Genomic DNA, 15,872 nt, shown 5'->3' with positions numbered 1-15,872 from the left:
TAGATTAGTATAGGTTTTATAGTTTTGTAGAAGTCGCACTATTAAGAGGGGTTAAAGCCAAGTAACTTGAGCATGGACATGGTCAATCAAAAATGGATGCACACTATGGTCACTCAGGTTCCTAGAAGTTCAAATAAGTGGTTTTCAACTTATATCTCAAGAATATTTGGATTTCATTCAAGACTCAAATCAGAAAAGGCAAAATCAGAAAAAGTCTATACACTGGTTTAACCGACGCCTCCAATTTTCTATACGTCGGTTAAACGCAGTTATTAGAGCCTGGACAAGTATATTCACCGGTTGAACCGACGTTATTGAAATTGAATACGTCGGTGTAATGGACTCAGAAGCTGAGGCAAGGTCTATACACCGGTTATACCGACGATGTTTGAAATTAATGTCGGTGCATTAGTCCAGAGAGTTGGTTTTCCCAGGAATTTCAGAAGTTATACTCACCGGTTAAACCGACGATGGATTTGAGTTAACATCGGTGCAGTTGTCCAGAGAGTTGGGTTTTCAGTTGATCAGTGGACAACTACACTCACCGGTTAAACCGATGATACGTCGGTTAATCTGTCCAAGTTGTAACGGCTAGTTTTCCAAATGGACAGTTTACATTCATCGGTTAAACCGACGCTGGCTATTGGAGGATCGTCGGATTAACCGACATTAAGTACTTTTCTGGCAGTTTTTCTCCAACGGCTCTATTCGTGTGAGTTGCCTATATATACCCCTCCAATGTGTCATTTTGAGCTCTCTTGACACCAGGCAACATTCATACACTTATACTATTGTTGAGAGCCACCTTGAGCTTCATCTTCCACACATTTGTTCATTCAATCATTCAAGAGTCAAGACTAAGGACTTGAGTAGAGAGAAGCTTGTGTGCATCCGTTCTTGGTGATCGGTTCTTGCTCAAGTGATAGCCCTAGGTTATTACTCTTGGTGATTGGCAGCACCTAAGCGATCTTGGTGATTGAAGGTGTTTCTTCCGGAGCTTGCCAAGGATTGTGGGAGCCCGAAGAAGTTTGTACGTGGCTTGAGCTCCACCACGCCGGGATGGTGAACGGAGACTCTTAGTGAGCGCCCACGTCTCGGTGACATGGGAGGTGACAAGACTCTTATGAGTGTCACAACGTGGATTAGGGGTGTGTGCCAACACATCGACACCACGAGAAAAAAATTCGGTTGTCTCTTGCCCTCTCTTTACTTTCAAGCACTTACTTTCATACAATTATTCATGTGCTTGACCTTAGAGATCATAACTTAGCTCTACCTTGCTTAGTTCCACATCTTGTTGTATCTTTGATAGCTTGTGTAGTTTGCTTAGTTAGCCGGTTGGTGAATTAAGTCTTACTAGTATTGCATAGGTTAAGGTTGCTTTAATTTGTTTTAGAAATTTGAAAAAAGCCCAATTCACCCCCTCTCTTGTCCATCGATCCTTACAAATGCATTTACATGAGACAGCATGAGAATACAATTGAAGTTAATCCCACACTAATGGATGCATCAAACATTGTACCAGATACCACACGTTAGGGATACAATTTGGTTCACAAATACCAGATGACATTTTGAACATGCATATGCTCGATTCACATTCACGAAGTCAAAAATTGTACCAGGCCACTCTACATGAGTTCTACAGGTAAAGCTGGAGTCTTTTTCCTAGCCAGGTATGTATTGTCGTTTTGAGTCTATTGTGCACACATTTGTGCAGCAAAATTGCATATTTGATCCAGTTTCTCTCCCGTAGCCATGAGCCTTCGAGCTCTTGGCTCCGTGCCTTGTACTTCCGTTTAGGTTTTGAGATTCTTTCTAAGTACATTGACACACAAACTTATATGTTCTGAAAAGTTTCATTACGTATTTGAGCCAGCTGCTAATATGTTGGATCCTGAAGTTGCCAAAGTCATCCGTAATGCTTTTCCCAAACTGGCACAGAGTATATCAGAGTTCCCAGCACAAAAGAGAGCAGGAAGGTGGATGCAGCATAAACAAAGGCCCTTGTAATCTGCCCACTTCTTCTCATGGTGTAAACTTCAGCAGCAAAAGTAGACACTGTGCTCAAGCAACCAAGGAAGCCAAGCTGTATGCCACTAAGAATAGTTGTCGATCGATTTGTATGTACCTGCAAGAAAAATCAAACGGATCAGATGTGCACGCTTTTTACCATGGTGTAAACTTCAGCGGCAAAATTGTTTGGCCATACCGCTTTGGATGTTACAGCAAGCGCTGCCATGATGCCTGCAGCAAGAACATTGGCTGCAAGGGTCCCAATGGGCAGCCATTTGAAGGATTGGTGCTTGCCAATTCCCTGACCATTCAGCCTTGCCAGGTACCAGCGTAGCCAAACACCTGGAGGCGCTACCGAGCAGCCCATCCAGAGTACAGCACCATCAGCAAGACTACGCAGCTTTACTACAGCCAATACAATGCTCAAAACCCATAAGAAGGACATCACAATCATCATCACTGACAGAAGCACAGACTGCTTAGTCCTGGTATCTACCCTCCAGTGCTCCCAGTCATATGTGTGACTTATTGAACACCTCCCCTTGATGTATTTCAGGATCAAACTTCGTAGGCGCTCGCCCGTCTCCACACCAACCGTGATGGACTCATTGACAATGAACATTCCTGAATCAGTATTGTTAACCATCAGAAGGATGATGTTTCTTCTGGTTTTTTGTTAGATAACATCTAGTTTATGACATTTTGCACTTTATCATAAAAAAGATGATGAGATACCTAGTACTATGCCTGCTATAGCATATACCCAGTGGCCTTTGGAAGACAAGCCAACCATTTTTTGGTTCCACCCACTGAAAGTGGTAAGGCTTCCCATGTAGCCAGTAGTGATTCCAATGATAAGATGATCAGATATATTCCTTATATCAGCCTTGAAGATGATCCCAAACCAGCCCATCAGGAAAGATCCAAGCTGGCCCGTCCAATTTAGCAATCAACAAGAGTTAGTATATACAGATCAAATCTCCTGTGCTTTCTCTTTCTCTACAAGAATTCCTTGACTCGATATAGTGTTGCGACTTGAGCACTACAAGGATAGCACATACCATATTAGATGGAAGATCAGGATATAGCGGGCTTTGGTCTGAGGTGAGTGCCAAGCAGTCTGGGCCAAACAGCTTTTGGAGTCCATACCTTGTGAATACCTGATCAGTTATCAAAAGCATAATTACTCCAGGGGAATTGAGAATAATGCATTATGGATAGTCATGCTGTAATAGAACTCTTGCCAGACCCTTCAATCTAAGCAACCACACATCAACACTTGGTGCTGGCAGACAACTAAGTTGGAACAGGTCGAGATAACAAATCTCAAAGTAAATTTCACTGAACATCATTGGTCCAGGTCCTCCACAAGTAATAGCATGAAACTTCATGAAAGATCTTAGGAAATTACCCCCAAAAATCCAAAGACAGCTAAATGGATCATGTAAGCAGCATAGTCGAGCCTCAGAGAAAGCTTATACGGTTCAACCTACAGGAAAACCAAGGCACTTTCATGTCAGCTCCTCTAGCAAAAGAAATACAACCTTTAAACATTGCATCAACAGAGCAGACATTTGTTTGTGAATGATAAGCAACTGCTCGACCCAACTATTATCTTTACCTTGGTACATGAATCTGCCGGAATGTTAGAAGTAGCAACTTTTGTTTCTACTAAAGATATAGGTGCTGCCACACTTTTGCCATTGTTTTGCACCTCCACATCATCTGGAAGAGGTCCAACCTTATGATGCTCCGAGGTATTAGCTGTATCCTCATCAACATCACCTTCAGGTGCTGAAACTCTGCCACTTTCGATGAGCTGAGCCAGAATAGAGCTATCGACATCCCCAAGCAATTGATCTGCTGACTGAAGAGAATGCCTCATTGAGTTCAATATGGAGTCCCCCATCTCCCGGGAGAGGCTGATGGATCCCCTTGAGGCCTGTCTGCTACTTCTCCTACTTAACATTGAGCCGGACCTAGCAGCTAAAGGAGGACCCGCTGAATCCATGGATGCACTTCTTGTATAACCCAAGTTATTCTCCACAGAACCATTGTTCCTAGCTGAGGAGCTCTCCATTCTGTTGCAGGATTGTTTCTTCAGCTAAAAAGCCTGGTAACAACCCATCAATAACAGAAAGTCTTATTTCTGACAACAGTAAGTATGACTCCATGAATAATAAATTCCCTTCTCTCCATATAAAAAGTTCATATAAAATCAGGAAGCATGGGAACCAAACAATGAGTAGGACAAATAGATAAGATTTGGTGTGTTTTTGTAGTCTGTATCTGTACAAATCACATCACAGCTGAGCTCAATACAAGGCTGAGGAGACTGGAAAGTCGTGTTTAAAATTTAGAGAAAACAATTTTTTCCTCCAGTCAACATCAATTGTCTACAATACATCACTACTCTCCTGATCTCCTCCACATATTAAAACTGAATACTTCTAAAAATAATAGTACTCTGGCCATCAAAATGGAGCATTTATGAAAGAAAGAAAGAAAGAAAATGGGGACGCTTCATGGTTTCTGAAAGCTACGGTCCCGGGACACATATGACACAAGCAGAAATAATAGTGTTGTTCTCTCCAGCCACCAAAATGGAACATTTATGAAGGAAAGAAATAAAAATGGGAACCCGTTCAGGGTTCCGGAAAGCTAGGGGAAACTTTTCCCGGGACACATATGGCACAAGCAGATAGAAAACATCTATCAGTGAGAAAGAACAAACGTAAACTAAGACCAGAAACAGCCAATTAGTAATTAGTTGAATTAAAAGTAAAAGGGGAAAAGAAAGGAAATATGAACATGTCTGGAATAGTGACAGCGCCGGTGGGACGAGGGAAACAAGTGGCATCTGCTGATTAGGCTGCTACTGAATAAACTATAATAAAGGTATCAACCCCGTGAAAGGTGCCGGCCTTTAACATGTCGATACTGATGGTTACAAATCACTTTAGTCTAATCTCGACACCAATTGTTAATTAACAAGTAGCCTAGTCTAAAGTTAAACAATCTTCGGCGTCTTTTGGCTGCAAAGGCTCCGTGGTCAAGAAAGGTGGGAGGAAGATCAGCGGGACGGACGGAAACGAGACTACCAGCTTCGATGCATGCATCTCTGTCTCTCTCTTTCCTCTCTGTTCGCTCATGCATGGAGAGCGAGAGATAGGGGCAGAGGGAGAAGAGATCTGACATCTTCGGAGTGGCTGGAAGGATGGGGAAGAGGAGAGAGCAGGAAAGATGATTGGGGACTTGGGGAGAAATTACCTTGGTTAGGGATTCGTCGGAGAGGAGGGAGGACTCCACCCGAACGAGTCGAGGCGACGGTGGGCGGCGCGGCCGGTGAGGCGAAACCGCGAAAGAGGAGTTGGTTGCTTTCCTGTGCCTCCTCGCCTCTCGTATTGCGTTGAAGCCTCGCCCACGCTCAGGACAGGGCTGGGGCAGGTTGTCACTAGTCAGGTCGGGCAGCGTTTTATACTGCGGCTGATTTTTCTTTCTTCTTAAGATGTACCTGGGCATACTTGTAATGACAGTAGGTGGACAAGTCTGAGTTGTTTTGTTTATGTTCGGTTTGGTGCTCTGGCAACCAAATGAAATGATGGCCATAGTCAATCAAAGAAAAAAAAGGAAATGAGTACCCGCATCGACGAGGACGCCGGGATCGCCGGGGAGCGAGCGTCACGTGCGGGGATGGCGTGCGATGGGCCTAGGGGCGGAATCGCGTGAGAGAGGGCGGGATTGCGGGGAAAGATCGGTGGCGGCGGCGTCGATGAGGACGCCGGCGGGCAGCACGGTGGGATCGCGGGGGAAGGGCAGCACGACGGGATGGGATCCTGGGGGAGCAGCGAAGCGAGCGTCGCGCGTAGGGATTGCGTGCAATAGGGAAAGAAGGGGGTGGGATCGCGGGGATGGGGTCCGACGGGGGAGGGGAGGGGCCCCTTGGCCCTTGGGGAGCCACATGGAGGGGTTAGAGTACCATCAAATTTTTTTCTTGCAATCGTTGTTTAGCCGTAGAGATATAATAATAGAGATATAGAGTCATAAAGATAGAGAAGAGATTGATGCAAAAAAAATATGTGGGCCGCTGGTATCGGCGATGCGGGGCGCTGGTCCAGCAAGTCGCGCTTGCTCGCAGCGCAGGCCGTCGTTCTCGCACGGCTCGCTCCCTGGCCGCCCTCCGCGGTACCGCTCGCCACTTGCGCTGCTCGCTCGCGCGCAGGCTGCCGTTCTCAGCGCTGCTGGCCACTCACGCCGTCACGCGGCTCGCACGCCGGGAAGGCGGGAAGCAAACGCGAAATGGGTTGCCTCATGCGCGCCGCAATCTACATTCCAGGCTCACCGATTTGGTGCTTTGGGCCATTAAATTGTGGATGTTGCAAACGGAGTTCTATTTGCTGAAAGAGGTTAGGAGCAAAAAAAATCTTTTTTTTTGACTCGAAAAAAAATCTTTTTAATAGCTACTTCACGCTGTTTTTTACTTCAATCGGACGTTAGTGTCATTGTTTTGTAAACACTCTGTTACGCTTTCTAATAAAGCTGGACGAATACTTTTGGTCGGAACGAAAAAGAAAACGATTTTCATTATTACACCTAGCCTGGCCGAGGCTGGATTGAACTCATAAGCTGCAGGACCCCATTCATTACACCTACCCATGCAGATAGTTAGTTTAATCGTAAGCTGATAAGCATGTTTAAGGCAAGGATTTAGTCGGTGGATCCGCCGGCACGCAAAGCACTGGCTGTGTTTAGATCCTGAAAATTGGCACGGTTTCGAACTGAAAAGCAATTGGCACGGTTCCGAACTAAAAAGCAATGTAGCATTTTTTGTTTGTTTGTGATAAATATTATTCTACCATGAGGTAACTAGGCTTAAAAAATTCATTTCGAAATGTACATATTAATTATTTTGTTTACCTACATTTTATACTCCATACGTATATCTTTTAGTATATTTAATGATTCGATGCGATGAGAATTTTAGAATTTCAAGTCAAATTCTGGGTATCTAAACACAGCCACTGTCGGTTAGCTGCTGTCTGTCGTGATGGTAGGTGCGGACACGGGGTCAGGAGGTGCGTGGGCCTCGCGAATCGACCAACAATGTTCAATGGGCCTGCGTCGGCATAAAATGACTTAATAGGGCCGTCATCATAAGTTCGGGTCACATTTAGGCCTCGATCGTTGGCGCCGTAAACTTAATTAAGAATATTAAAAGATTGTATTAGAAATTCAATACGCAAGGGGATGTAGCTCAGATGGTAGAGCGCTCGCTTAGCATGTGAGAGGCACGGGGATCGATACCCCGCATCTCCAGCAATCTTTTGTTGCTTTTTATTCGTGGGAAACATTTTCCATGTGGGTCTTTCAGTTTGGTCATTCGTGGGAAACATTTTCCATGTGGGTCTTTCAGTTTGGTCATTATATTTCCAAATCCTTCCGAGCATTTATCTGTGTGTTTCCTCATGCTGACGGATATGACAAATATGACGTGCAACTTTGGAACATATAATAAAAACTCCAAAAACCAGCACCCTTTCCTCTCTTTTTTTTTAGCATAAGCACCCTTTCCTTTTATCAATAGCAAATACCAATACTACTCGTGTAGGATTTTCTTACAGAATTTCGACTTATGTCACCTAGAACCAAAACATCAGTTACAAACATAGTACAAAACAAGAATCACAAAGTGAAATATTTCTCTTACTAAAACTAGGATTTTATATATTTGTATGAATAGTTCAGAGAGGAAATTTACACCGTGATATCAATCAATAACACAGAAAGCTGAAATACTTAATTCGTAGTATCAATAATGTAAAAAGCTGAAATACTTAATTTCTCTCCGGATCAACCAGAAAAAAAAGTGGAGTTAGGTCAATCTCAGTGGAAGTGTCATGGATATTAAATTTGCTAACATGTACTAATAGTATGAGGAGAGATGAGAGAGGAGTGTCATGAAATGTGAGAGGAGTGTCATCACCATGACACTCCACTAGCACAGTTTTCAAGTTTTCAGTCTTGGTAACTGTGTCAATGACACTCCCACTGAGACTGGCCTTTGGTAACACTCTACTGCTCTAGCATGCACATCACGAGGGACAATGGTATAGGGATACAAAATCGACAAAAAGGATGGAATATTCCAAAAAAAAAATATACATTGCAGGTGTGAGATTAGGTTCTATTTTTTTTATCAGATTACTAAATTCATTCAAACTCCTACTCTACTTAGGCTTTTATTTCAAAAGAAAAAAACTGTACTTAGGCTACTTTCCACGGTCCCATTTCAGCTTTGGGGCTAAGGGCAAATGAACATTTCTCTGTGTAAAAAAGAAAACCCCGAGGCATTACTGTTCATCCGATCAGACGCAGGGGCGGGCCTACTGTAGATTCATGCCAAAAATTTTAGCCAAAAAAATTATGTGTATAAAAAATTAGAAAATAAGAGCATCTCTAAAAATTTTTTAAATCCTGTAGTCTCTAACTCTATATATTCTCGCGTAGAGGGTCATCCTAATAAGTATTACTTCTCTCTGTATTATCGTGTCTCTACGGCAATTTCCTTATACCGGATATCCTATATTGTTGTGTCCCATAACAGTTCCCTTAAACTGGATATTCTATTGTTTGAACCTTTGACATATTAGGAAACGTGGCCCGCAAATTTGAAGGATGTAGATCTAAGATCCGGTTTTAAAATAGCAAGTATTTGGGACGATAGAGTGTGGGTTTTTATTTTACATATCTAGAGGGGAGATAGATGATTTAGGATTGGCTTTAGAGAACTTTTGGAAAGAGGTTTTTCACTAAAAAATTCTAAATTCGTAATTAGAATAGTTTTTACAGGTATCTTCAAGATGATCCATCATCACAAAACAGATTTTCCAATCTTATATCCTCTTTTAGGCTGAAATGACATACTCCCCTCTTCTAGTCTAATGCGTGACGGAACAGCTGTGACTCCCAACCAACACCGATTCCACTCCCCTCCTCTAATCTAAACCACGACGGACCACCAGTGACTCCCAACCAGCACTGACTTGATCTCCGCTCTATCCATTCCAATTCCACTTCCCCAATCCCGCATAGCCGCGTTCTTTCCGTTTTCGGCCGGTGGCAACAAACTCTAACGGAATGGTGGGCGCCGACTGCCTACGACATACGAGCGGCCTGCGGCTACAGAAGCAGCTAAAAAAATGATTTTTTATTCTTTGAAAATATTGAATACTCTAATCTTACATCTTGGGCCCGCCCCTGATCCGACGGATAGGAGCAGCCCAACCCCAAATCGGCGGCTCCAGATTTCTTTCTCTCCACCCACTCCTCCAACCCCCATCAGTCATCACCGGAGCACAAACCGTTAACGGACCATCCTTCAGTTCATCGCCCGAGCCGACGCGCCGAAAGGGGGCAGGCAAACCCTCACCCGCGACCCCTGGGCGCGATGGCGGCGCCGGGATCGGAATGCGGCGGGAGCGACGGTGGCTACCGCGACCTGCGCGATGTGCGCGTCGAGCTGGACCCGGGAACGGCCCGAGGCGGCGGGGGAGGAGGCTTCGCCGTCTGCTTCTGGCTCTACCTGTCCAACTCCGCGAGGCCGTCCTCTGTGATCCTCCACCAGGTTGGATGGATTATTCTCTCTCCACGGGGTTTGGGAGGTTTCTTGGCGATGGCTTCTGCAGGAATTGTTTTCTTTTCCGATGGCTACATGGAGAGAGGAATTGGTGCTGCTTTTGTGGTCTGTATTTTTGTGTTGAGTGTTTTATATCCTCAAAATTACTCGGTTAATATTGGATCTGGGCTGTCCTTTCTGCAGCACACTGCATAGCAAAATCTTGGTCAGGACTCAGGAACCTCTACTGATCTTTTTCCAATATGTAGTTTGAGGAAATTTCGTGCTTACAGTTTCAGGGGAAATTTTGTCGTCGAGAAAAGTGAAGAGTATCCCTGGGTTTCCTTGTGAAGTTTCAGTATCAGAATAGGTGCTAAATTGGTTGGATTTCTTGATCGTGCAGGTCACCACGGGAGATGACAATAAGTTACCATTTCTTGCTTTAGGTGAAGGAAATAAACTGCTTCTCTTCCCATTGATGAGGCTACACAAAGAAGCTCCTGCTACTGCTAGTTCCTATCCATGGACCGACACGACCAATCTATCATCTACAAGCGAATGTCCTCTTGAGAAATGGTTCCACATTGGGTGTGAGGTATGATCTAACAACCATAGACGCTGCCCCTTATCTAATTAATACCTTTGCATTTGTATCCCCAGATGAAAATACGCATGACAACATAGGCTATATTTTCCCTCACTTTTGTTTCTTGTGTATATCTGTATTTATTGAAACATTGTTACATGCAGCATGTATCAAGAGCTTTGTTTCCTGCTATGTCCAAATGTTAATTTCCCTCCGCCTTTTCAGAATGGTGGTTTTATTTAACATCACTTTGTATCTACCTGTGCCAGGTTACTGACAATGTCATACGTCTTCACGTCAACGGCGACCTAACTGCTGAGATTCATCTTTGTTCCCTATCTGATGAGCCAGACCATCAGGAGGATGCAAACAAAATTAGCTTAGTCGGAAATGACAGCAAGCTTGAAGGCTATATGTATAATATTGAGGTGTCATCAGTACTAGGAACTATACAAGAACAATATGCAAAGGTGATTCATCTAAGCTAATAGCATGGACAATATTTTGCTTGTGAAGGTGTTGATTTTGTGATATTCTCATTGAATTGCAGAACCCACCATTTAAGTTATATATTGACTACTCATCCTCTGATGGAATTGAAGAGTGTGATGATGGCATTTGGAACGTTGTGGGCGGGAAGGTAAGGATGATGCCCGTCATGCTGTTTTCTGATGGGAACTGCTTGTTCTCTGTTGGTTTTAATTATTTTTACCCAGATGGAGAAAATTCTCTGTGTTTCAGTAAAATATGACAGGTAAAAACTAAGGCCTTGTTTAGATCCCAAAACGCAAATTTTTTGTAAATCGCTTGCATGGTGTACTAAATGTAGTCAAAAAATAAATCACATTACACAAATGGACTGTAAATCGCGAGACGAATCTAATGAGCCTAATTATGACGTGATTAGACACTAAATTGCTACAGTAACATGCTCTAATGTTGGATTAATTAGGCTCATTGGATTCGTCTCGTAGTTTACAGACGAGATCTGTAATTAGTTTTGTGATTAGTCTACATTTAATACTTCAAATATTGAAGATTCCCTTCTAAAAACGCAAAAATGCAAAGTGATCTAAACACACCCTAACTCGAGAAATCATACTTGAATTTGAGAAAAATACTAAAATATATTTGTTTCCATATATCAAATTTACATATTAAGTCAAATATAATAACCCAATATTCCCTAATTATGGGCATATCTATTGATGCAGGCATCTTGCAGGAGAAACTTCATATTGGAAGTAGTATTAATCAATGCTTTTGGTGAACCTGTGAAGGATAAAGAGGTTCTTTGTTTGCTTAATAATTTTAATCTATTGGGCCAACTGCTTTAATTGGTTATTTAGTGTTCTTATGAATTTATACATATTCTAGGTTGTTGCTTCGCTTGTCTATGCTGACAATGGAATGGTAGTTGAAAAATCAAGGGATGATTCAGAGCCTCCCTTACTTATTACCTGTGAAGGACTTGAATACCCAGCTATAAGCAGGCCTCTTCCAATTATTCATGGACGTGCACTTTTTAAACTCAAAATATCACAGGTGGGTTTCTCCAGATGTAAAAATTCTTTAGTACATATATACATCTGACTTCGGTTTGTGTTGACATTTGATTGTCTGGCTGCCACTGGATGGAGCATACAATTATTTGTCTTTCATATCTCACTGTTGGAAGCAGAGTTTTGAATGGTTCTCTTCAACAGTGCGATAGCCTAGTAGAGGCTGCAACTGGTATGTTTTTTTCTATGGTGGCCTGTACATGCAAAACAGACCATTGTAATTGCTTATGGCATGTGGCAATAATGTCTTGTTCTGTACAAAGGCATTTTGAAGGCCTCTTTGGATTGATCTTTTTTTCCTATTAGATTTTTGGCCCAGTTTTAGGTTGTTGAATAAATGACTTTCATAGCTTTCCTTTTGGGGGTCATGTGGGTGGATGTAAGTGATAAAGAAGATTTTAGTGTATTATAGTTATCGGTTGGTGTCTCTCATGCTTTTTATATATTCGCATTGATTTCTTTTGCATTTTGAAAAAAAAATATCTGTAATGTATAAACTGGCTATTTAGGATGAGACTGCAATTGCTAGAAATAACTACGGAATGGCACTTGCACGCAAATAAATTCCTATACCTTTTATACCATGTAGGTGAATTGTTTCTATTGTTTATTTTGGAGGTATAAAGGGAGGATTTGCTCCTTCCTAAAATTTGCGAGCAGCCGGGTTCGAGCCTGGGTGGGTGGGCTCTCACTTCGAGCCTCTACCAACTGCTCTCCGGCAGTTATCTGTTTCCCGTGTTTCATGTCTGTGTTAAATGGACACCCAAACTGTTTGTGAAACCAGGCTTGGAGCCACAATATGGATCCCATTCCTGTCTGTGGTCGATAAATATTACCTAATTCCAAATGAGGTTCTCCCCTCTCTATTGCTCTTTTCTTCTCTCCAGTGGCCTCAAAAGATCCAATATAGTCGGCAAGGGGTGCTAAGTTTACAGAAATGAAATAAAACAACTCAGCTAGTTCTATATGTGTGATCATTGGAACGGTTTAGATCATTACAGCACAGGTGCAGCTGTTGGATCATTGGTGATGAGCAGGTAGACAAAGTCGGTGGCAGGCGACAGAGCTAAAAAAGACTGATATGTTAGTATGTCACACTAACACTACATATTCACTATTCATGTAAAGTTCACTTTGGGGTGCTATGGATAACCTTTTGAATCTTACATCTCAAATCCGCCAAGCTTCTCGCAGTGCACCGGTTAGAGCGTTGAACTCCTGTCCTGACCTGGGTTCAAAGCACGACACCTACTTAGAACAAAGCCTTGGGGGGGGGGGGGGGGGGAGTCTCCCCACGTGGTCATTTTTTTTTCTAATATCAAATCTCACTGCTAAAGAAACTTAAATGTCCGTACAATAGCAGTTCCTGCACGCAGCCCAGCAGTTGCACATACTGACAGCATCCACAAGCTACAAGTGATGCTCATATCCAAAGAAGTTGAGCTGATAGCTCGCTATCTAAAGCACATGTGTATCCATACAATTGTTTTTAAATTTGTTGTATTAGTCACTTGATTTTTGTCCATGACATTATGTCTGATTGTTCCAGCTCTCCTCCAAATGCGACAATAAGCTCTTCCGTATTCGATTTTCTACACTTCACATGCGGAGATATCCTTTTCTGGAGGCATATTCCAAAACAATTTGCTGTATATCTCGAAACCGCACCATCCGCCCATTGGGTTCTGGAAAGCGGGTGAGTTCTGCAACGGCAGATGAAACTGACTTCCTCCAAGGTTTAGTTAATGCTGACAGAGTAAATGGTCACTCACATTCTCATGGCCAAAGTTCAGTAGCGCATTCCCATACACCCAAGTTTCCCAAGATAGAAGGTGATGGAATGGCGAAGGTAGTAGAGACAAACAAAATACTATCACAGGTAATGGATGAGCTAGATTGAAGTGCTTTCCCAGTTGTTCTAGTTTGTGATTTCTTGTTTTGATTATTATTATTATCGGTTTACAGAATAAGCACGCCAGGAAGATGGTGCTAAGCAAAGAAGCACAGAATGCCATGGGGACAGACACTTCAACATCCAACTTTGACAGCTTTGGTTCAGGAAGTTCTTGGAGTGGGTCAGATGCAGATGATGTTGAAACCTTTTCAGATGCTGTTGTTTTCAGATACTGTCTAGATAGCACATATGACCGGTCAAAGTTTCTTAGAGGTGCAGCTCCTACTTTTAACAAAGAAGACCTGGTAAAACTTGCGGATCAGATCTCATTGTACAGTGGATGCTCCCACCACAGGTAACTAAATTCTTGAGCGCTATATTTTTGTTAAATGTTTCCTCTCATGTCGTTGAAATTAATTTTTATTTTCTCCTGCCCTTCCAGAAACCAAATATTGATGTCTAAATTAATTTTTATTTTCTCCTGCCCTTCCAGAAACCAAATATTGATGTCTAAGCGATTTCTCAGAGAGGGTGCCGATACTTGGAGCATGATCTCAAAGAACAATGAACGTGCTCTTTGGTCATCTGCCATTCCTGGAATCATAACAAAATTTATGGACATTGCCCATTCTGCGAGTAGGGGTTTGTCAGAGCAGGTAAAACTTAACTTCTACACATGGCCTCTGTACCTCAACTCTCTAGTTTTGTAATTAGTGCAGGAAATAAATGTTTAATTGCCTACCGTTTACTGCTTCAGGACCTCGAGGTCTTGAGAGGAATTGCTGGTTGTGGCGAGGATATTGGAAGAGACGAATTTGATCGCCTATGGTGCTGGTTATACCCAGTGGCTGCTACGTTGTCAAGAGACAAAATTAAAAAGCTGTGGGATTGCAGATCACCTAAATGGATAGAGGGATTTATTACAATACAGGAAGCGGAGAATGCACTAAGAAGTTCCAAGGAACTGTTGAAGGAGCCAGGGACATTTGTTCTCAGATTTCCTACCACCAGAAGCTGGCCACATCCAGATGCTGGAAACCTGGTTGTCACCTACATTGGCTCTGACAACTCAATTCATCATAGACTACTCTCTCTTGATTCCAGGTGTGTTCAGAATGACATGTTTCCCTGCCTTCTAGATTCTATTTGCAGTGAAGTTACTGAATCTTACTCTTTTCCACTGGACAGTGCTGCTACGGCTGAGAACCTGCAAGATTTGCTGTTGCAGGAACCTGAACTATCCCAATTGGGCAGGTAAAGCATTCTAAACTCCAAGTCGAAGGCACTGTTCCGTCCAGTACTTGCAAAATGGTTAAAGCTGTTCTCATTCCAACTCCATTCAAACGCAGGGTTGATCGCCTCCCAACCGCCATCCGCAGATGATCCAGGAACGTGATCCAAAGAGGGTCAGGGGGTTAATGCATCCAAATTCATCGCCATCCAAAGACCACCAAAGACCATAGCCCATAGCATCTATTGCCTGTTGCTGTTGTTACCCTGTACAACTTGTAAATCGGTAGCCTTCGTACAAAGAGAGGATATGTTGTCATACTAGTCAGATTTAGCGTAGTTGCTTCAGAAAACAAAACCAAACAGTAGCATCTGCTATCTGGTGCCTCGAAAGTCAAAATTGGAGGTTTTCTTAGTTGCTCCAATACATGTACGTAAGCTGATGATTCACCTATGGCCTTGTTTGGATGCGCGCTAGAATCCTAGCGCTAGAAGAGAATCTTTCCCGCATGAAGGATTGAATGAAGTCTATTTGCAAAACTTTTTTGGGAATGGGTGTAACTTTTCGCGACGAATCTAATGACGGTAATTAATCGATGATTTGCTACAGTGATGCTACAATAACCATCCTCTAATCGCGCGGTCAAAGGCCTCGTTAGATTCTTCAGGGTCACTAGCGCGGGGTTCTGGAGTTGGTTTTGTAAACTGACTTTGTTTGACACCGTAATAATCGGTCAAAGTGTCACTATTCACTAGCGCGCTACAAAACCAAACGAGGCCTATCTAAAGTTTCTTTTTAGATTTTTAGCTTCCTTTATGATCCCTCTGTTTGAAGCCGAGAGGAGCATATCTCATATCTGTACTGCATATTTGTGGCTCACTGGCTCTAACGTATACACATCATTTTGGAGGGCCAAAGAAAGCCCATTGGACCGCCACCATCAAAGCCCACTAGCCCGCGGCACCCTC

General features: G+C 42.9%; 2 protein-coding genes and 1 non-coding gene across 5 annotated transcripts; 2 read left to right on the top strand and 1 right to left on the bottom strand.

Moving 5' to 3' along the window:
• Positions 1 to 1,475: 1,475 nt before the first annotated feature.
• LOC120688127 (fluoride export protein 1-like) lies at positions 1,476 to 5,855 on the bottom strand. Of its 2 annotated transcripts, XM_039970302.1 has the most exons (8): positions 5,329 to 5,519; positions 5,287 to 5,298; positions 3,638 to 4,129; positions 3,428 to 3,505; positions 3,078 to 3,176; positions 2,752 to 2,944; positions 2,213 to 2,640; positions 1,476 to 2,131 (listed from the first exon to the last, which is right to left on the bottom strand). In XM_039970302.1, the coding sequence occupies exons 3-8, from the start codon at positions 4,094 to 4,096 to the stop codon at positions 1,913 to 1,915; spliced, it is 1,476 nt and encodes a 491-aa protein (XP_039826236.1). In that variant the 5' UTR covers positions 4,097 to 4,129; positions 5,287 to 5,298; positions 5,329 to 5,519; the 3' UTR covers positions 1,476 to 1,912. The 2 variants fall into 2 exon arrangements, 1 of the variants encoding a protein (XP_039826236.1); XR_005680980.1 differs by adding an exon at positions 5,658 to 5,855 and having other exon boundaries at positions 2,752 to 3,176; positions 5,287 to 5,539.
• A 1,404-nt stretch (positions 5,856 to 7,259) lies between these two features.
• TRNAA-AGC lies at positions 7,260 to 7,332 on the top strand. Its single transcript has one exon. It is a non-coding gene; the product is annotated as a tRNA-Ala (tRNA).
• Positions 7,333 to 9,373: 2,041 nt separating this feature from the next.
• Positions 9,374 to 15,429, top strand: LOC120688126 (SH2 domain-containing protein B-like). Of its 2 annotated transcripts, none has more exons than XM_039970300.1 (12): positions 9,374 to 9,640; positions 10,035 to 10,226; positions 10,487 to 10,687; positions 10,768 to 10,857; positions 11,432 to 11,506; positions 11,595 to 11,762; positions 13,329 to 13,658; positions 13,745 to 14,028; positions 14,167 to 14,329; positions 14,431 to 14,777; positions 14,862 to 14,927; positions 15,023 to 15,429. In XM_039970300.1, the coding sequence occupies exons 1-12, from the start codon at positions 9,464 to 9,466 to the stop codon at positions 15,054 to 15,056; spliced, it is 2,127 nt and encodes a 708-aa protein (XP_039826234.1). In that variant the 5' UTR covers positions 9,374 to 9,463; the 3' UTR covers positions 15,057 to 15,429. The 2 variants fall into 2 exon arrangements, with proteins under 2 accessions (XP_039826234.1, XP_039826235.1); XM_039970301.1 differs by having other exon boundaries at positions 9,461 to 10,001; positions 10,078 to 10,226; positions 15,023 to 15,413.
• Positions 15,430 to 15,872: the final 443 nt, after the last annotated feature.

The sequence above is a fragment of the Panicum virgatum genome, chromosome 9N, assembly GCF_016808335.1.
Source record: "Panicum virgatum strain AP13 chromosome 9N, P.virgatum_v5, whole genome shotgun sequence".
In the NCBI taxonomy this organism is placed as follows: Eukaryota; Viridiplantae; Streptophyta; class Magnoliopsida; order Poales; family Poaceae; genus Panicum; species Panicum virgatum.
Note: the sequence above shows the minus strand (reverse complement) of the source record. Positions and strands in the feature narration are given on the sequence as shown.